The sequence below is a fragment of the Chroicocephalus ridibundus genome, chromosome 9, assembly GCF_963924245.1.
Source record: "Chroicocephalus ridibundus chromosome 9, bChrRid1.1, whole genome shotgun sequence".
Lineage (NCBI taxonomy): Eukaryota > Metazoa > Chordata > Aves > Charadriiformes > Laridae > Chroicocephalus > Chroicocephalus ridibundus.
In genome coordinates this window covers 48,863,764-48,884,103 of record NC_086292.1, presented here as the reverse complement: position 1 = coordinate 48,884,103, position 20,340 = coordinate 48,863,764, and the positions used below count along the sequence as shown (strand labels likewise).

Below are 20,340 nucleotides of genomic sequence, written 5' to 3'. Positions count from 1 at the left end.
GCTGCTGCGAAGCCGCCAGCGGCCACCAGCCCTCAGGCAGGGCCAGCAGCTCTCGGGCTACAGCCCAGGGCCCTTGTGGCACCGCAGACCAGCTTAGCAGTTTGGCTTTGTACTCGAGCTGTTGGAAGGAAGCGGCAGCAGCCGGACCTGACCTTTCCTGCGCCACGAGCCTCGGCGGCTCCCAGGGACGCGGCGACCGGGGACGCCCGGATGAACGTCCCCTTTGCCTGCCGCAGACGCAGCAGTGCCAGGCTCACGTGGTGAGGTTGAAGTGACATTTGGTTTAACCTTTGTCGCCCGTGGGCTCTAAGTGAGCCACCGCTGGCTCGCAAAGCACTTTTTCCTCTTACCCTGGCTCAGAAACCCTTCAGCTCTTCACCCTGTGGAAGCAGTGAGTGGCCCAGGTGTCATTTAAGTGACTCTTCTCTTTGTACTGTTAATTGTTCCAAAGCTGACTTTGGAATTAATTAGGTTTCTCAAGGAAAACTGCAGCGGTAAGGCCTTTGCTGGCCATGCCTGGTGTTCACTGCTTTTCCCTGTGCCCTAACCCTGGGAGAGGAGGGGCAGGGACGAGGGGAGGCAGGTCCCCGAGGAGTGTCCTGAGTGACTTCTGCCCGCCTGCTGCTGCTGAAAACAAAAACGAGGTTTGCCCGATGCGGCTCATTTCGCAGTTATTTCGTATTTGATAGTACGTGAGTGCAGCCTTGTCACGCTGAGAACTGACGGCCTGTTTTCCCAGGCGCTCTGTGCGCGCGTCACCACTGGCTAAAGATCCTTAGCAACTCGCAGTGATACCCATCAACGCATCGCCCCTTGGAAAAAACCCAAACCCCAGTATTTTATGACAGTCCAGCAGGAAAACCCAGGTAGAAATACTGTCAGAAACGAGTAACGGGAGAGTTCAGCTCCATCAAATGCCACGTTTTTGTGTCACTCTGCTCCTTTTGCTCTCGCTTTGCCTTCTAACGACAGGGTGGTTTGAAGAGCGCTGGTCGTGCAGCAGCCTGGGGCTGACAGACCTGCCGGGACCACGGGGATGGAGCCTGGTGTTCTGCAGGTGCCCAAACTGTTCTCTTTCGTGCATTCATCCTTACGTGTGGGGTGAAACTTGCTTTACCTGGACCATGTCAGGTGCCGGGGAAAGGTTCTTCATGGAAAAGTGGAGCCCTCCCTTGGCTCCTATTTTGGAGAAGTCCCAGGAGTTTGTTCCTGGGGTGTTTTATTTTGCCTTACTCTCCTGAACCTGTTCTAAAGCTCACATCACCTAAAAATGTCCTGCTGGGGCTTTCCAGCCTTCCTTGTGACCCCTCTTCACCAACAAAACCTCTCTCCTGCGTTGCTCGGGGTTGTGCCGCGCCTGTCGATGAGCGTAAGCGAGCCGGGAACAAGATGCTCTTGGTCAAAGTCGTTACGTGCCAAGCCGAACGTATGGGGACTGCAAATCCAGTCCGTCTTAATAACGTAATGGCCTGGGTGTTTGTATTTCTGGCACCCTCGAGGACGGCTTCTCCTTGGCTGATTTGATGATGCTTTCTTGTACCTGAACTATTTGTGGTGGTTAAAGCAGGGGACGGGGCTCTGGTGAAGGTCGGGAAGTCTTTCTGAGCCCAAGTGATGGTCAACGTTATCCAGTTATACGGGAGGAGGTGACTGCCAGCACTGGAAAGCCAAGGCTCGCTCTGGACTCTGCACCACCACTAGTTTAAATGCTATTTCCTTAAAACTTGGGAATTTGTGGTAGTCGGGGAAAGCTGTTTGTTCACCCTGTTCCCCAAGGTGGGGCCAATGACTCGCTTGACTGCACGTATGTTCCAGATCACTTTGAATTGAGATTTGGATACAGAGAAAGGCAAATCTGTTGGTCTGTAACAACTGGCCATCCTTGCCAAAAGTGGCCACCCGAAACGGTGATCGTCCAGGGTCTCAACCTGCCCTGCGACGCTTGGGTTGGTATTAAATCACTGCCCTGGTCCTCCGCAGCACAATCCTTGCTTCGACCCTGAGTCTCTTACAGTTGTCTTTGAAGATCCCTCGTGTTTCGGTGAAAATGAATCGGCCCGTGCTGAAATTTAGAAATCTCTGATGATGACAGACTTGAAATTGAGAAATCTCTGATGATTACAGACACCAGCCCCAGGAGCGCGATGGCAGAGGATTTTTCAGTCCACGTTAAGGGAAGAAATGCACTTAAAAAAATGAGACTCGATTAGCGATCTGGCTGCGCGGAGCTCCTCCTGATGTGAAGACAACTCTTCCTGAGCTTTCTGGAGGTCCTGTCGGCTTTAGCTGGTGAGGACAACATTAGACCAATGCCTGCGGCAAGCGGCAGGCTGGGCCGAGGTTTGGACTGGCAGTGGCCACCTCCGTGGCCGGGGGGGACGCCCCAGCGCTGAGTTTGGAGCGATGGGAGCCCCCCCGCAGCCCTGCGGCTGCTGCCAGTGTCCTGCCGGCTCCTCCGGACCCCCTCCGCCGGCAGGAAGAAGCGGGCAGGCTGGGGACGGGGTGAAGGCGCTGCGCTGGCTGAAGGCTGACGGCAGGTGGGTCTGAGAGAAGGACATGACGGTTTCCCTGTGCCCCGTGAGGCCAGGGCAGCGCTGCTCTCCCTGGGCATCCCGCCTCGCTGCTCTCTTCTGCTCTTGGAAATACGCGTGGCCAGCAGGTCGAGGGAGACGCGTCTACCCCTCTGCTCTGCTCTGGCGAGACCCCAGCTGGGGCACTGCCTCCAGCTCTGGAGTCCTCGGCACAAGAAGGACACGGAGCTGTTGGAGCGGGGCCGGAGGAGGCGCCGGAGATGCTGGGAGGGCTGGAGCCCCTCTGCTGTGGGGACAGGCTGAGAGAGCTGGGGGGGTTCAGCCTGGAGAAGAGAAGGCTCCGGGGAGACCTTCCAGCCCCTTCCAGTGCCTAAAGGGGCTCCAGGAAAGCTGGGGAGGGACTCTGGAGCAGGGAGGGGAGCCATGGGACGAGGAGGAATGGGTTTAAACTGGAAGAGGTGAGACTGACATGAGATATTGGGAAGAAATTCTTTGCTGTGAGGGGGGTGAGCCCCTGGCCCAGGTTGCCCAGAGAAGCTGTGGCTGCCCCATCCCTGGAGGGGTTCAAGGCCAGGTTGGACGGGGCTTGGAGCCACCTGGGCTGGTGGGGGGTGTCCCTGCCCAGGGCAGGGGGTGCCACTGGGTGGGCTTTAAGGTCCCTTCCAACCCAAACCATTCCACAATCCCTCCCACCTCCCCAGGCGGAATTGGGAGGGCTCTTCCTCCTCTCTCCCGCTCCCCTGTGCTCTGACGGGCCCTCGCTGGGCCGCGGCAGGTGAAGCCATCGCCCTGCCCACCCCGTGGCTCCCTCCCAGCACCCCTCGCCCGTCTCCCAGCAGAGGCTCCGGCAGCGGCGGCAGCGCCCTCATTCCCTGCGGCACGCACCGCAGCAATTCCCAATAGTTCAATATTCAGCTGCTCCTTCGCTGAATATTGGGGGGGGGGGGATTAACGCTGCTGGGGGGGGTGAGCGCAGGGTGAGACAAGGGCTGGCGTCGGGGTACGTACGTGTGCGGTTCGGGAGCTGCAGTTATCACCTCCCTTTTGACTGGGAAACCGGACCACTGTTTTTCCATCTGAGCGTCTCCCATTAGCTCTTAGCGGTGCTTCTCCGAAGGGATGTCGACTGCTGTGCTCCGTAGCTCGCCGGCTCTCGCTCCCCCCCAACACACAAGGGCTTGGTCCAGATAATTCCCCGTGTGCCTGTGCCGCTGGCAGCTGGCTCTCGTCTCTGCCGGTTTCGCTCCTTCTGCCCAGAGCCGGTGAAAACCCGGTGAATAACTCCTGGTGAGACTTTTAACACTTTCTGCTTGGAGTTTTTATTTTTCCGTTGCGTTTGGACACTTGGCACTTGCTAAACACGCGCGGAGAAGGGAGACCCTCCCCCGGGAGCTCAGCTCCCTCATGGCAAACAGTTACTAGGATTTTTTACAGATGTAGCGTGCTTTTAGAAATTACGCACTACCGCCTTCTGACCTAAAATGCACTAAAGTTGTAAAAAAATTCTAATAATTGTTTGCCGTGAGGGAGCTGAGCTGCCAGCGGGGGGTCCCCGCGTGCGTAGCTGGAGCTGCTGAACCAAGCGGGGCCAAGTTCCACCAGTGCAAAGCACCCCTTGGTTTTTAAGGATGTCAGAAAAAGGAGGAACCAGCACCATCCTCAGCAAACCGGCGGGAAACCCCCCTTTAACTAAGATAAACCCCATCGTGGCTTCTCCCCTGCGTTGGCTTAATTTTTGATTTCAAAGAAAACCAGATCTTGCATCTCCATCTATAAATTCAGAGGGTGGTGGCGGTTTGGTTTTTGTTTGGGTTTTTTTTCATTTTATTTTTTTTTTTTATCGCCAGAAATCTTTTCCAGTAGGCGCTCGCAAAAAAAACGGAGAATTGATGATAATCCTGCAGCGAGGGAAGCGTACGAGGAGGCCGAGCCTCAAACAAAGCAAAACCTCCAGGAAGCAGAAAGTAGGTCAGGTTGATAAGGATGAGCACAGAGGGACAGCATTAACACGGAGGGGGAAAACAAAAGTCGGAAAGAAATCACCCCCTGGCCCTGTTTGCAGAAGGAAGGGGCTGCCTGCTATGGAGAGCTGAGATCTTTAAGCCTTTTTCCTTAAAACCTATTATCCTTAAAAGATGTCGGCTGCGATGGAGAGGTGATTGCAATTAGCAGCAGTAGAGGAAGGGCGAGACCCCCCCGCACCCCAGCCTGGGTTTGGACGGGGACGGCTTGGGAAGTGCTGCGGGTAAAGGAGATGTTTGCGAATTACCGAGGTTGGATAAAGTTCTCGGAGGGGTCCTGGAAAAGCAGGTCCTGGAGAGCAAGGGGTCAGCTCTGCCGAGGCTGCAGCGCCAGGGAGCAGCTGGGAGGCTTTATAGAAACCGTAACGTTGTCTGCGAGGACGGGAGAAAAAGAGCTGGGAGGTCGCGGGCTCATTGGTCTCGTTTAGACCCTGGAAAATACTGCAAATCTAAAAAAATTAAAAAAAAAAAATATACACAACAGCAGCACAGACTCCTCAGGAGCGACGGGCAGGGACGTGGGGTGGCACGGGAGCAGGTCTCGCCGTTCCCAGGTGGCCCAAACCCCTCGGGGTGGGGGTGATGGAGCGATGCAGGATTGCACCCGGCGGCACGGGCCCCCCCCAGCTCCCGGGTCCGGTCATAAGGTTGCGGCAGTGCAGGGAATTCAATGCTAAAATTGGATGTATCGAGTGCCCCGAAAATGGGCCCTTTCTGCTTTAAATAGCGCCCAGATGGTGCAGGAGGAAAGGCCGGGAAAAGCTCGAGCTGTTGCTGGGGGGAGGGAGTTTGGGAGGGGGGAAAGGTGCGAGAGAAGCAGCCGGAAAACCCGCCGAAGGGTTTGCCCTGGAAACCGTACGGCCACGGCCGGGGCCGGAGATTTTGGGCGAATCCCAAGCGTTTCGGCAGCCCCGTGGGCACACAGAAGCCCACCCTGAGCCACCCCACGGGGCCGCGTCCTGGCACCCCGAGGCGTGTGTGTGTGTTTCCCCCCCCCCCCGACCTGCCACAGAGGCAGCCGCCCCCCCGCGAGATTTGTGCTGATGTTTGCAGATATGCTAATTGGCTCATTAATCATCCCCACCCGCAGCTGTAATTGGGCTCATTTTGCATTGATTCCAGGGACTTTGGAGAAACGCTGGCTCTTCCCTTACAGGAGGTAATTTAGTGCAATGAGTCCCAGCGCACCCCCGTCGAATAAGGCCATACGACATAAATAACCTCGAACGGGGCCCAGCCAGCGCTGCGCTGCACGAAGCGGCCGAGAAGACGTGCTTGCATGGTGCTTTCTCCTTCCAATTATGAGACACGCTAAACCCAGGATAGTCCCGTCCTGACACCGAAACGATGACACATTCCTCGACACCAGAAAATGAAGGTCTCGGCGTCCCTCGTGCTGGCCCCTTGCTCGCGCACGCCCAGCTGCGGCACCCTTCCGTGAGTCTATGACTTTGTAGTAACGATAGGACAGGGGGTAACGGTTTTAAACTGGAAGAGGGGAGATTCAGCCTAGATATAAGGAAGAATTTCTTTACGCTGAGGGCGGTGAGCCCCTGGCCCAGGTTGCCCAGAGAGGTGGTTGATGCGTCATCCCTGGGAACATTCAAGGTCAGGTTGGACGGGGCTCTGAGCAACCTGATCTAGTTGAAGATCACAGAGTGGTTTGGGCTGGAAGGGACCGTAAAGCCCCCAGTGGCACCCCCTGCCCTGGGCAGGGACACCTCCCACCAGCCCAGGTTGCTCCAAGCCCCGTCCAACCTGGCCTTGAACCCCTCCAGGGATGGGGCAGCCACAGCTTCTCTGGGCAACCTGGGCCAGGGGCTCACCGCCCTCACAGCCAAGAGTTTCTTCCTCAGATCTCATCTCAATCTCCCCTCTTTCCATTTAAAACTGTTCCACTTCATCCTATCACTCCCCTCCCTGCTCCAGAGTCCCTCCCCAGCTTTCCTGTAGGTCGATGTCCCTGGTCCTTGCAGGGGGGTTGGACTTGGTGACCTTTAAAGGTCCCTTTCAACCCAACTGTTCTATGATTCCTCTTTGGCAGTCCCCCCACCCAGCGAGCATCTCCCTCCCTGCCACTCGCCCAAGCCGGGCGCGCAGCGCCCTCGCAGGGAGCCCAGCCCAGGGCAGTTCCACCGCCTCCTTCCCTGCACAACCAGGGCTTCTGCTCCCCCTGCAGCCCACGGCACCGAGCAGAGCCTCCGGCCAGCATCGCGTGTCCCTGCAGGGACCTCCCAGCCCAGGGAAGAGCAGCAGCAGCAGCGCAAGCAGAACGCGCCTCAGTGGACACCCCAAAAATGCCCCTTCAGGTCCCACCACCCTCTCTCGGGTGGGGGGTCAGTGCTTGTGCCCGGCCCCTCACCAAAGAAAGAAAGAAAGAAAGGAGCGGGCAAGGTGTTGGTATCTTGAAAACATTTTATTTCATCACTATTCCATGGTAACATAAATAATAGGCAACGACAGCACGTGGAACGTAAAGAGGGGCAAGCGGCGGGCGCGGGGCACAGCGGCAGTTAACGGGGAGGAGAAACTCGCACTGGTAGTGCTGGGCAGTTCAGCAACTTGATTTAGTGAAAATATACATATATAGAGATATATATATATATATATCAGTAAACTAGCAGTATTTGGTGTTGTTCCCTGTGCTACAGGCCTAATCCACAAAAAAAAAAACCCCATGATTGTACAGAGGTGCTGAACCCACCGAGTGCCCGCACAGCTCCAGCACCTGCAGGGTCCATCCCGGGGGCATCCTCCCCACTCCCCACGGCGCTGGCGCGTCCCAGCGGGAAGGAGGAGGGAAAGTCCCTCTGCGCAGAGGCGGAGGGAGCGAAAAAAAAAATCCCTCTGGGGTTAGGAAACCCAGCCTCTTTTTATTTTTATTTTTTTTTTAATTTAAAGAAGGATATGGGTGCGCGTGCATGGGTGCGCACACACGGAGCAGCTCCTTTCCCCGGGCCGGAGCCTGGGGACACTCACAGGCTGCTCCTGCCCCCGTCCCCGGCAGCACCCCCACCACGGGAAGGGTCCCAGGCTGCCCGATTTTATAAATGAAGCCCTTCCGACCCCCCGCCCCATTCCAGTTCTGCACCCGCCCTCACATTTTTGCATAGGAAAAAAAATTTAACAGCAACGAAGCATCGCGCTTTCCCGGGGAGGGGGGTCACCGCCGCTTGGGCTCCCCCCCAGTTCCCGTGAATCCCGACGGAGGGGACACTGCTCCTCTACTTACTCCAAGCCCACGGCCGGGGCGGGCGCCCCCCCACCCCCAGCCCTCTCTCATGCAGTGGCTTTCGGTTACGGCGGTTTTAGCGCTAGGCGAGACTAGGAGGACGTGTTTCCAGTTAGCGAGTGGGCTCTTGGCAGGTCACTTGACTTCTGGCTCGTATTCTGTGTAAGTGGATACAATAAAATTAAAGAGCGAGTATAAACAAAGAGAGTTTATTTATAAAACGTCCCTGGAAGTTAATTATTCTTCGGGCTGTTACGTAAGTTTTTCAGCTCCAGCTGTAGCTGTCGGATGCGTATGTCTTTCTGCGAGAGCTCGTCCTTCAGCCGCCGGATCTCGTCCTGCTGCCGGAAGAACATCCGAAGGAGCTGGAAGGGAAGGAGGGAGCTGGAGGGACCGCACCGGCCACTCACCCCTTGCGCTGGGGCCGCCTCGTAACTCGGCCGCTTTTGCAACCCGCCTTCAGCCCCCGCCTCTCCCCCATTTACTACTTCGCCCTCCAGCACGGGGATGCCCTCATGGATGCCATCCGCAAACTGGGCTCCAGCAAAACAAATTCCTTCCGGGACCAAGTGCTGATGTTGCCCCGGCACCTCCATACGTTATTCCCGGAGAGGGATTTTAACAAATAAAAAATAAAAAATAAAAATTCAGGAGCTTAACGCTGCTCCTTTCGTGTTCTCTGTGGTTAAATACAGAGCGGGATGCTTCAATTCCCAGGGAATGGCGGTGCCCAGGCACTTCAGTCTGAGGGTACCAGCAGAGACCTGCAGAGCGGTGGCTTTCCAAGCTGCACCCAGAAAATGTTCCCCCCCTGGCCAGTGACCGTCCCCCCCCCATCCCCGGGGCTGCGCTGCCCTACCTCGTTCTCTGTCCGGGGCGGCACGTTCTCCAGCAGGTCTATGCCATTAACGACAACACTCTTCTTCTCCCTCACCGGTGCCTTGAAGACGATTTTGGATGTCTTCTTGTAGCCCTCCTTCAGCGACATCAGGATGGGATCTGAGCGGGGCAGAGCAGGGGAGGGGGTCAGGGGGGGCTGCGGCCCCGTCCCGCTGCCCGGCCGTTCTCGGGGCTCCCTGCCATCCCCCCCGGCGGCTTTACCTCGGTTCACCCCGCTCAGCCATTCATCCGGCGTGAGGGCTGGTTCCGTACCCGGCGTCATCGGGTAAATGTCCTCTTGGTACGTTTCTGACTGAAAACACGGGGGAAAGAAAAGCAACCGCCTCCGTGAACGCGCTCACAACTTTTTAACTACGTGATGCAACCTGCTCTCAAGGGTTGCGCTCGCTCCTTTGGCATGCGGCAACGCAGCCACCCGGGGAAGCGGTCAACCAGTGTTTGCACCATTAGGTCAGACGAGAAACGCCAGCGTTGGCTGCTCAGGGCATGTGCGGATCTGGGAAACGCCGGCTGGCCACCGGCAGCAGAGCCGAGGGGCCGGAGGAGGACAAGCGGCTGCTGAGCCTGGGACCGGCTCCTCCACGCAGCCCCCGCCGGCGCTGGGAAAGGCAAACGCCAAATCCAGGTCCAGCCCCAAGATACATTTTACCAGGAACAGCCCTGAAACCTCAGGCGAGATGAGCCCTTTACTGCCCGTCGCAATGGACCAAGCTGATTTTGCATGTAAAAAAAATCGCATCAAGGCCAGGGGCAATGCAGAGATCTGTTTCCTAAAAACACTCCCATTAACCCCTGGGGGAAAACCCCTTGGGAATCCCATGCCTGGGAAGCGTAATGACTGGAAGGTCTAAGACCAGCGCAAAGAGACCCAGTGGTCAGACTGGTCAGCAAGGCGGCGCAAGCAGGGGTATCTCCATCGCGTCGGACCCACTCCGGCCACCGCCAGCCACCGCTCGCCCCCGCCAACCCATCCTGGCACCCCCGGGTGCGGCGAGGGACTCACCCTCCTCGGCACGATCATCGAGATGGGTTCGATCAGCCCCTTGAGGGTGATGAGCTTGTAGAAACGAAAGACCTCGCAGGCTGACACGTCCAGCCCGTGCTTCGGCATCACCCCTGCGGAGGAGGGGCAGACGTTAACCCCCAGGTGCCGCAAACCCCTGGCAGCTGGCTGGGACCCATCCCCCTCCCCGGAACGGGGCACCCCGAAAGGTCCATGCTCTCCATCAGGAGACCCAGGTCTTTACTGAATTCATCCCTGGGGCACAGACCTGGGCCACGCCACGGGTGCTTGCAGGGATGTCGGGAAAGGGATGAGCAGCTTTTATTCGGGACAAATCACAGGAATCGCTGCCTGATGTGCCCTGCTAAAGCCATGGCACGTGACGGCAGGAAGGGTGTCGCTGGGCATGCGTCTGGCTGGCGCCCAGCCCCTGCCCGGCTGAATCACCGCGGGAAGGACAGCACAGCAATGGGAACGCTGCCCTGCAAGCGCTGCAGCCCTGCCTTGATGAGCCAGAGCCGGCGCAGCGCCCGCCAAACCCGTGCCAAACCCGCTTGCCTGTGGCATTTAATTAAGCGCCTTCCATCATCTACTTTTTGCACATCGGGAGCGAAGGGGCAGCAGCTCTGCTGTCCTTACCCAGTCCTTTCTGCGGGGCCGGGGAGCGAAACTCCATGAGATAACTCAAGTAGGGCTTTTCCGAGCCAATCTCGTAGTACCGAATGTTGCCATCGCCCTGGAGCGAACACAGGGAAGAGGGACGGATTAGTGCTTTCGGCAACGCGACGTTGAATAGTGACCATGATAACAAACCCCAGCACCCCGTCCTTAGGAAATGCCAGGGGGAGACAGGCTGGGGCCACTGCAGCACCACACATCACCCCGCGGGATGCTGAGCAGCGGGCACCTCTCCAAAACAGGGGGGGTTTGGCCAAAGAGCTGCGTAATGCTTTGCTCGGGGCTCAGCACAGCCCTGCTCCCCAGACGGTTCTTCTCCCCCGCGCCGTTTGCTGGAATTTGCAACCTTCGGAAATTCAATAAGGACAAGTGCAGGGTGCTGCACCTGGGGAGGAATAACCCCCCGCACCAGGACAGGCTGGGGGTGACCTGCTGGAGAGCAGCTCTGTGGAAAGAGACCTGGGAGTCCTGGGGGCCAACAGGGTGACCATGAGCCAGCGATGGGCCCTGGTGGCCAAGAAGGCCAAAGGCATCCTGGGGGGCATCAAGAAGAGCGTGGCCAGCAGGTGGAGGGAGGTCATCCTCCCCCTCTGCTCTGCCCTGGGGAGGCCACAGCTGGAGCGCTGGGTCCAGTTCTGGGCTCCCCGGTTGCAGAAGGACAGGGAACTGCTGGAGAGGGGACAGCAAAGGGCCACCAAGATGCTGAGGGGACTGGGACACCTCTCTGATGAAGAAAGGCTGAGGGATTTGGGTCTCTTCAGCCTGGAAAAAAGACGACTGAGGGGGGACCTTATCAACGCTTATCAACACTGAAAGGGTGGGTGTCAGGAGGATGGGGCCAGGCTCTTCTCAGTGGTGCCCAGCGACAGGACAAGGGGTAACGGGCACAAACTTGCCCATGGGAAGTTCCACCTAAACACGAGGAGGAACTTCTTTGCTGTGAGGGTGGCAGAGCCCTGGCACAGGCTGCCCCGAGAGGTGGGGGAGTCTCCGTCTCTGGAGACATCCCAACCCCGCCTGGAGGCGTTCCTGTGCCACCTGCTGTGGGTGACCCTGCTCTGGCAGGGGGTGGGACTGGGTGATCTCCAGAGGGCCCTTCCCACCCCCACCGCTCTGGGATTGTATGAATTCCCCCCTTCACCTCCCTGGGAGACGCTGCAGCCCCCGCCGCTGTGGGGAGCGAAGCGCAGCCCGTACCTTGCCCGCCAGGTACAGCATGTGCGTGTCGGCATCGTAGAAAGGGAAGAGGAGACCCGAGAGCCCGTCGATCTCCTCCTCTATCAGGGGCATGGACAGGTCTTCCTGCACAACAGCAAGAAACACCTCCATGAGCAAGATGTCCCGATGCTCCTGCTGAGCGGGGGGGCTGCGGTGCGGACAGAGCTGGGGGGTCCCAGCACCCACCTGGTCCCAGAGCGCGATCTGCCGCGTGTTCCAGCGCGACACCCCCGTCGTCAGCAGCCGCTTCGTGCTGCCCAGGAAGACCACCCGGTTGACGCGGTGGTTCTTGCAGCTGGCCTCCTGCAAGACAGGAGTGAGCTCGCTGACAGCATCCCCCCCCCCAGGCCCGCCATGGCCCCCAGACCTGACCCTCGCCCTGGGAAAGCCCCTTCCTCGGCAGGCACCCCCCGACCTGCCACCCCCACAACGCCTCTCCAGCCTCGTCCCGGCGGAACACTGGCTCTGTGCCGGCAGACAGCGCGGAGGTACCATGGTTCAGCGCCCGTCCCCCGTGCAAAACAAAAATGCCCGTCGCCCTGAACATTAGATACCACCTTCACCGAGAAACCACCAGCTTCCTCCAAACTGTGGCTCTTCCTGGAACTTTCTGCATCCCCACCTCCCTCCCCAGTTTCTACTATTTTCCACAAATCCTTCATTAATAAAAGAACAAAAGCCTCCAACTCCAGTGCCTGGGATGAGGCCGAGCCCTTCCCGTCATCTCCACCTAATTAAAACAGCAGAGAATTACCCGCAGACCCTGGCACACCCAAAACAACCCACCGTGAGTAGCAGCTGTACCTTGCGAGTGTTTTCACATACTTTCAGTTGGATTCCTCCCCAGGATCTTATTTCCATCCCACCCCCGGCCCTGCGCAGTCCCCCGGCACGAGCACCGCACCTGCAGGACCCTGCCGGACCGCGGCTCCACCACCCGCAGCTTCTTGTCCTTGCAGGTGGTGGCCAGGAGGCTGCCGTCCGTGTTGAAGGACATGCAGAGGATGACGTCCGTGTGGCAGTCGATCATCTTCACCGGCTCCCCGATGTCCAGGTTCCAGATGAGGACCTGCGGGAAGCAGGGAGGCCGCCCTGCCATCTCCACTCCTGCAGACCCCCCCACCCCTCCCACAGCCTCCAAGTCTGCTCTGGGCACCTTAATATCTCCTATTTGGGCTGAAATTGCCCCCTCATCACCTACAGAGCTGCCCTCCCTCCTCCCAGCGCTGCCCTGCGGCTGCTGCTTGGGCACAATTAAAACAGTCCTCGTGACCCTTGCACGAGGGGAGGCACCGTCCGCTGCGGACGCGGTGGGTCACTTTATTCCAGGCGGCAGGACCCTGCCCCGGCGGCACCCAGGTGACTCGCAGCCCTGTCAAGGGCAGGGAATGCCTTTGCCAGGGCAGTGGCCGGGCAGAGCTCACCTTATAGTCATAGCCGGCGCTGAAGAGGATGTTGTTGGTGGTAGGGTGCCACTCGACGAGGCCGACGCGCCGGCTGTGCCCGTACAGCTCCAGGACGGCCTCCGTCATGTTCCTCTTCAGGCCGCCTTCGGGGATCTCCCAGATCCGCACCTGGGGACGGGGCAGGCGTCGGGGCGGGTTTGGGAGCCCCGGCAGGACCCCGCCGCCCGCCGCGGGGGGCTCTGAGCTGCTCAACCCCCGCAGTGCCCCGATGCCAGCGGCCTCATCCTGCACCCTAATGGACATCCTGGGGTCGACCCCGTCCCCTGCAAGGGCAGAGTCCGTCCCACCGGACCAGCGAGCACCCCGGGGAAAGGGCAGACCCAAAAAAGGCAGCGGTTTCACCCCTGGACTGTGGGTGCCGAGGAGAAGGACCCAATAAAGCCGATGCAGCGTTCCCAGGGAGCCCGGCCGGGGAGACTCCCCCTTCCATCAGCCTTGCTGGGTGCTTGCCCCCCCGAGCAGGAGAACCTGGGTTAAAAACAAGCCAGAAAAGCCCCCACACAGAGGGTGCTTGCTGTGGAAAAGGAGGTGATGCACTGGGACAGAATAAGGCTTCTATAGCATCCCCTCTTCAATTAAACAGCTCCAGATAATGCTATCAAAGAGCAATCACAGATGCTTTCATCCCCATGGCGGGTCGCTGGTATGAAGCCAAGGTGCCACATCACATTTATCTAATCCCCCCTTGGTCTGCTCCGGGCCCGAGTGCCCCGGACCCATCCGAGCAGCAAGCCCCGGGGTCCCGCCAGCCCTGCGGCTTCCCAGAGCCACCCGAAAGCCGGCAGCGTCTGGTGGTGCCTACACGTCCCCGGGGCTCAGGTGAGAGATGAGAAACGACTGAGCTTTGCCCCCCCCCATCTCCTCCCCATGGCAGCCTGCCTCGTGCATCCTTCCTGGAGCCTTCCTCTCACCCCAGCTCTGACACCAGCTGCAGACACATCACAACACCTTCAAGTAACACCCGTCAAAAAAGCCGAACCACATCGAAGGCAGCTCCCAGCCCGCGCAGGTTCCCTTTCGCCTCCTCCCCCAGCACCTCGAAAGAGGAGCTTGGCTTTGAGCGGAGGCAGTGGCCGGGGCTGCACCGCCCCAGCGAGCATCGCTGAGCTGAAACAAAGCTTTTCCAAAACCTAGGGAATATCGGGAGGCTGCTGCCCGGGGAGGGCTGATCCTGCTGCCCCTTCGGTCGCCCCTCCTCACCAGCACCCCCGAGGGTCACCGCATCCAGCCAGGGGCTGAGTGGCAGGGGTGGGGGAAATTAATTTGAAATATTGCAGTGAAAAACCTGCGTGCGGATGCACGGGTGGAGCGAAGACGCTCACCCTTCGGGTTGCACGGCGTGCAGAGGAAACAGCGTTACGAGAGCGACGGGGTTAAGGGGCCGGTTTGGCTCGGAGGGACGATTCTGAGAGCATCAGCGGTTTTCAAACAAGGCACAACACGAGGAACGAGCGACACAGCCCTGATGGCGGGCTGTCAGAGGAACCGGTTATGAAAGCGGCGCGTTACGAAACGGCTGTTACCAAACCTCGGGCTGCGCCTGGCCCCGGCGATGGCGGGCTCTGAGCGAGCCCTGCACGCCCAGGGGCGCCCGCCTGCCTGCTCGCTGCTCGAGGGACATGCCATCAAACCCGGGGACACACACAGGGAAACCTTCACGCCCTCAGCCGAGCCCCCTGCATGGCCAGGGTCTGCTCAGGTGGGAGCCACCTCTTGCCTTTTGCTGTAAAGGCAGCCTAAAGGATGGGTATTAAACGTGCCCTGTATCCCCGCTCAGCCGGGGAGCGTCGCTGAGCGGCGTCACCTCTGCGGTCGGCTCCTAACGGAGTTGCATCATTCCTCATGTTTTGCAAAAAAAAAAAAAAAAAAAAGAGCGAGTGCCAGGGACGGGCTATTTTAGGCAGGTTTCCCCATTACCGCGGTCACTATGACCTGAAAATAGACGTGGCGGAACTGGTTGCAGTCCTAACGCTGCTCTGTTGCCAGTATAGGCATAGCTGCAGCTGACCCGAAACTCGAGCACCGGGCTTCACAACCTCGTCCCGTCCAGGGATGGAAACGATGCTTTTGGAAAATTATCATTGAAAAAAAACAGAGGAAGAGCCCTAGAAGCACCTCTCTCCCTCCTCCTCCCGTGACAGCAGGGAGAGCAGCTGGCACAGGATGCAGCTTGTGAAGCCAGAGCCTTCCTCTCCCAACCCATCCTCAGGAATCTTCTTGATAAAATTTTCCCTGAAATGCCCCTTTCCACAAAGAGATGTATCCTGCAAACAAGCCACCGTGCCACAAGATCCCTGCCACATCAGCTCCCGGCGCCTGAGTGCACGGCGAGCCCTGGCACAGGGAAAATACGGAGCCAGAAATATCTGCCGAGATTAGGTAATTCCCCTTTTAATCTTCCCGCTTGTTTTGTCCTGCCCTTTAAAAGCTCCTTCCCAAAAAGCCTTCACAGCATTTCAGCGTCACCGCAGCGGGGACCAGGAACTCGAGGACCAGCCCTGCCACTAATTGTCCCGTGAGGACAAATAATGAATTAACGTCCCTGGCACGCCATGGGAAAGCATCAGGCGAGGACAGACGGCTTTATCCAAGCAGGGACAGACAGGTACGGACGGAGACAGGTTTGACAGCGAGGGAGTAACTACAGGAGGGGGTTTCAAGCAGCGCGATAACCCGGGTGGGCCGTGGGAGTGATCCCTCTCCAGCGAGGCAGCGTTTAACCGCGGCCATTGATACCTGGTGCTGCCGCGCTGCAAAATCCTCATCACCCCCTTGGAGAGGATTAGCCCGTATCCAGGCTTGATGGAGGAAAGATGGGGCTGTGGAGCAGGACCAGCCGCTGCATCCCCGTGCTTGTGGTCCACATGGCAGGTCCTCCAGCGGTGTTCCCCGCCTGGGACCGACGGTGACCCCGGGTGACAAATATCATGCAAATACTCTGTTTTCTGCAGCTCGGACTCCACAAGGACCTGAGCATCCTCTCTCTTTGATAACGGCCGTTGGCCTGAACCTCATGAAACCTCCTGGGAGCGAGCGGGGAGAGCCCGAAGGCGCAGGACCTGCCCCTAAGCAGCACCCTAGGTGCGGGGTGGCACCGGCACCCACGAGCCTGCTCCCCTCCAACTCATCCCCAACAGGGGGAAGCCCCCCACACTGGACAGCCTATGGGGCAATTAGCTTAATTTCCCAGGTTTAACAATGGCTCACGAAGTCTTCCCGGTATCCTCCTCCCTCACAGCACCTCCTATTCCCCGGCGACTGTATATAAAAGGTTATAATTTAAAGTGGGAGACAGCTCACCATGATTCATGGCCGCCATCTGAATTGTTTTTCCCCCCACTCAATATCTTCCTTGACAAGCTTTCAGCTAATAAAAAACGCCAATCTACTGAACTGAAGGAGACAATGAGACATTACGTGACAATACAGTGAAAGGCTAAGGACCAGGTGAGGCAGTTTGTAACTGGTTAAAAACTGGATCACCCCAAACTGTGCCGAGCAGAATGGGTGACGGCTTCTGATCTTCTCCCTCGTACAAAGGCTATTTTTCCTTTATGATACAGCCTTTGCCATGGGCTTGTTTGTGGCCAGAAAGCAAAAAGGAGGAGGATGTGAATAACAGCTACGGAACGATGACCCGATTCGTTACCCCCCGCCCTGCAAAACTGCCTTTTGCTCATATGGCTTGATGGGTCCGGCCACGAGAGCGGCCGCAGCCCCCGCGGTCCCTGATAGCAAGAAGGATTAATAATAGCATTGCTGTTGGGCTTGGGGGAAAAAACAAACAACAAAACCAACAAACAACCTTGTTGTGCACAGCTGCATGGCTTATCTGCAGCGGGGGATGCGGAAAGAGCAGCGCTGTGACGATAAGTGACACCGGGGACAGCAGAGGAGCTGGGCACCAGCCGCAGCCCCGGCACCGATGACACAGGAGCCGGGGACCGGCACAATTTGCCTATTGCTCTGCCTCAATCTCTTCCCCCCTTCTCCATCCCTTAGACTGCTGTGCCATCACCCACCCGCAGCCCCTTCCCACACCCCCGGGGGGATAAATTAAAGGGAAGACGGTGCACGGAGCCGCGCGGGTCCTGGAGGTGCCAGCCCAAAGCATCCCAGCTCACCGAGGTGTCTTCGGAGCATGATGCAATGATGTTCTCAATGAAGGGATTCCACTTGATGTCCAGCACGTTGCCCTGGTGACCACAAACTTTGGGGTAGTTTGGTTCGATCCGGCCTGTCTGTAATTTAAAATAAACAATAACAACCAAAAAAAGAGAGAGAGAAAAAAAATTAGTGATAAAATTGGTCTTTTTAAGACTGGAGCCCTGTTAGGGGGCTGAGCTCTGTAGCTCACCCTGCGGTAGAGTTTTTGGCATGAAGCATTTGGAACTTTCCTCCCAAACTTCGTAAGTGATGTCGAGCAAGGTGTGCACGTGTGCACAGGACAAATCCCCAGCCACTTTGGGATCACAGAATGGTTTGTGTTGGAAGGGACCTTAAAGCCCACCCAGTGGCAGCCCCTGCCCTGGGCAGGGACACCTCCCACCAACCCAGGTGGCTCCAAGCCCCGTCCAACCTGGCCTTGAACCCCTCCAGGGATGAGGCAGCCCCAGCTTCTCTGGGCAACCTGGGCCAGGAGCTCACCACCCTCACAGCCAAGAATTTCTTCCTCAGATCTCATCTCAGTCTCCCCTCTTCCAGTTTAAACCCATTGCCTCTTGTCCCATGGCTCCCCTCCCTGCTCCAGAGTCCCTCCCCAGCTTTCCTGGAGCCCCTTTAGGCACTGGAAGGGGCTGGAAGGTCTCCCCGGAGCCTTCTCTTCTCCAGGCTGAACCCCCCCAGCTCTCTCAGCCTGTCCCCACAGCAGAGGGGCTCCAGCCCTCCCAGCATCTCCGGCGCCTCCTCCGGCCCCGCTCCAACAGCTCCGTGTCCTTCTTGTGCCGAGGACTCCAGAGCTGGAGGCAGTGCCCCAGCTGGGGTCTCGCCAGAGCAGAGCAGAGGGGTAGAATCACCTCCCTCCACCTGCTGGCCACGCTTCTTTTGATGCAGCCCAGGAACACTCTTGCTTAACAAGGCTAATTACACCACTCGATGGGATCCTTCCACACGGATGGAAATCCTTGCAAGACTTTCTGGGATGGTCCAGTCCTGACATCCCCCGCAGCAGAGAGGGCCTGCAGAGCTCGGCAGCAGAGGACGGCACACAGCACCCGGCACAGTTAAGGTCCCGTTAAGGTTCCCATCGTAAATGGGGTGCAGGAACCCCATTTCTTGCAGCCTTCCACCGCCCTTCCTTCTCCTGCGCTGGCTCCCTGCCGCAGCCCGGAGGTGGTGGCAGGCTTCGGAGCGTGCAAACTAACTAGGTCAGCACGACACAGCCACTAAATATTTCATAGCCCTTTCCAGCACTGACCTTTTAACATATCGAGCTCCTGGCTCCATTTAACGGGAACAAAGAAAGACACCGAGGATAACACGCTGCATTTTCACCATCTGCAGCTGAGGGAGGAATGCTCCGGGCAGCCGGATCAGGCCCAGGGACTCACCCCTGCACCATCGCTGCTGGGAAGGTTGATTTGAATTAATTCTCTCCCAGGGAGACGCGGCTGCTAATTGCCGGAGCGCGGAGGTGCCCCCTGCAACGCCAGCCGGGAGCAGCGCGGGATGCGCGGGCAGAGCGGCTCTGCCCGCCTGGATTCCATCAGGCAGGGATGGAGATGCGGAAAACCATCACAGGAGGCACTGAGAAACACGGGCAAACGCAACCCTCCCCGAGCCCACTTTATCAATTTTTAAAATAGGCATTATTAGTGATAAGCCAGTTCTTGCTCAAACTGCTGCAGCAGCTCTAAGTCACCCCTCAGACACGGCCCACATAGAAGATGAGAACTAGGCTGGGCTAAAAACACCGGGGACTTCGTTATATGGGTCATTTCAATTATCGAGGTAAAGGAAAAAAAAAAAAATAGGTGCCTGCCTTCAGTACGTGAGCAAACGGACACCTTCAGCTCCACCCCTGGCTGGGTAACGGGGTCACTGGCAGCCGTTCCCCTCTGCCCTTGGATGCGGTCCCTTACAAACACTCATTAACTCCCCTGGCGTGTGACAGGCGCGGGATCGCATCCCCGTTAGCCGCTCTGTGCTGAGCACTTAACGCAAGACTGATTTCTAACTCGTGAGCCTCTCTCTAATTAGGGCACGTTACACAAATTCCCTACCCATATGGCGCGGGGTTCATTTTCCCTTGGGTGATTGATACCTGCCAGTGTGATTTTAACCTCTATTAGGGCCAATTTCAGGGGTGTCAGGGCAGGGATGGATGGAAGAGCCGGGATGGGATGGCTGTGCCCACCCACTCCTTCAGCTGCCGACGGCATCCCTTTGGCTCGCTCAGAGAGCCGAAATTTTCATAATTCTGCCCATCAGCAATAATCTGGCTCAGACCTGAGCTGCTGTGTCAGTCCTGGACCTTTAACTGCCTCCTGCCATCCACTAATGCATTTTCTTCCCCGCTTTTACCTGGCAGCTTTGCCCCGGATAAGCAGCAATGATCGACGTACACATTTCTGACATTATCAAACAGCCGAAAGGGCGCTTTCCTTGTTTTATTAGCCCTGTTATAAATCGGTTCAGGTTACTAGGGATAAAAACAAGCAAAGTGACTTTCTGACGGTTTTACCAGGGTGACCCAAACCTCCGGCAGCTCTGGATGGTGCCGTGGCTGGAGGGATGGTGCCCTGAATCCCCCCAGCCACGCGTCCCCCCGGGATACTTTTCTTTGCCCACATGACACCAAGCACCACTGCAGGAAGGGCAATACGTTACGGTAAGCATCACCCATCGATTTTAAATTTTCCTTTTCCTCGGTGGCAGAGAGAGCCCCTTGGGAAGTCCCCCTCACACCGAACCTGCACGGCGCGGGGCAGCGGCCCCCAGCACCTCAGGGATCCCCCCTTGCACACTAAAAGGTCTCCGTGCTGGGAGCCAACGGTCCCCAGGAAAAGCAAAGCCCAAGGAGAAGCATCGACCGACCAAGTGCCGAGAGCACATGTGCTTCAACACAAGGGAAACCATTAGAGAGGGCAAGCCCCTTCATTTAAATAAGTAAAAAAACAATTAAGCATTTCTGATGCAGAGCCTAGAAAACAGCTTTGATCAAAAAGTTAGTTTTCCACTAAATTTAACTTTCCGAAGGGGTGGAGGGGAAGGAAGATTTAGGAAAATGCTGCTTTTCACTAAAAAACATCCTGACACCTAAAACCAGCGCTCCCATTCAGCAGCTCTCTCC

At 57.6% G+C, this 20,340-nt stretch overlaps 2 protein-coding genes across 4 annotated transcripts in view; one reads left to right on the top strand and one right to left on the bottom strand.

Annotated features, from left to right (window-relative positions):
- The first annotated feature begins 1,027 nt into the window (after positions 1 to 1,027).
- The window catches only part of CLN6 (CLN6 transmembrane ER protein), a 157,897-nt gene continuing 138,584 nt past the window's right edge, over positions 1,028 to 20,340 (top strand). The window contains exon 1 of the mRNA XM_063345921.1: positions 1,028 to 1,031. The gene's annotated coding sequence lies outside the window, so the exon portion shown is untranslated. The remainder of the gene's footprint in view (positions 1,032 to 20,340) is intronic.
- Positions 6,950 to 20,340, bottom strand: part of CORO2B (coronin 2B) — a 48,645-nt gene continuing 35,254 nt past the window's right edge. For 2 of the 3 annotated variants that reach the window (XM_063346064.1, XM_063346065.1), the window contains 9 exons: positions 17,174 to 17,290; positions 13,008 to 13,157; positions 12,488 to 12,652; positions 11,770 to 11,886; positions 11,563 to 11,667; positions 10,327 to 10,423; positions 9,688 to 9,800; positions 8,644 to 8,976; positions 6,950 to 8,149 (listed from right to left, as the gene is read on the bottom strand). In XM_063346064.1, the coding sequence (XP_063202134.1) occupies positions 8,018 to 8,149; positions 8,644 to 8,976; positions 9,688 to 9,800; positions 10,327 to 10,423; positions 11,563 to 11,667; positions 11,770 to 11,886; positions 12,488 to 12,652; positions 13,008 to 13,157; positions 17,174 to 17,290 (1,329 nt within the window). In that variant the 3' untranslated portion in view covers positions 6,950 to 8,017. The remainder of the gene's footprint in view (positions 8,150 to 8,643; positions 8,977 to 9,687; positions 9,801 to 10,326; positions 10,424 to 11,562; positions 11,668 to 11,769; positions 11,887 to 12,487; positions 12,653 to 13,007; positions 13,158 to 17,173; positions 17,291 to 20,340) is intronic. The other variant, XM_063346066.1, reaches the window with a different exon arrangement.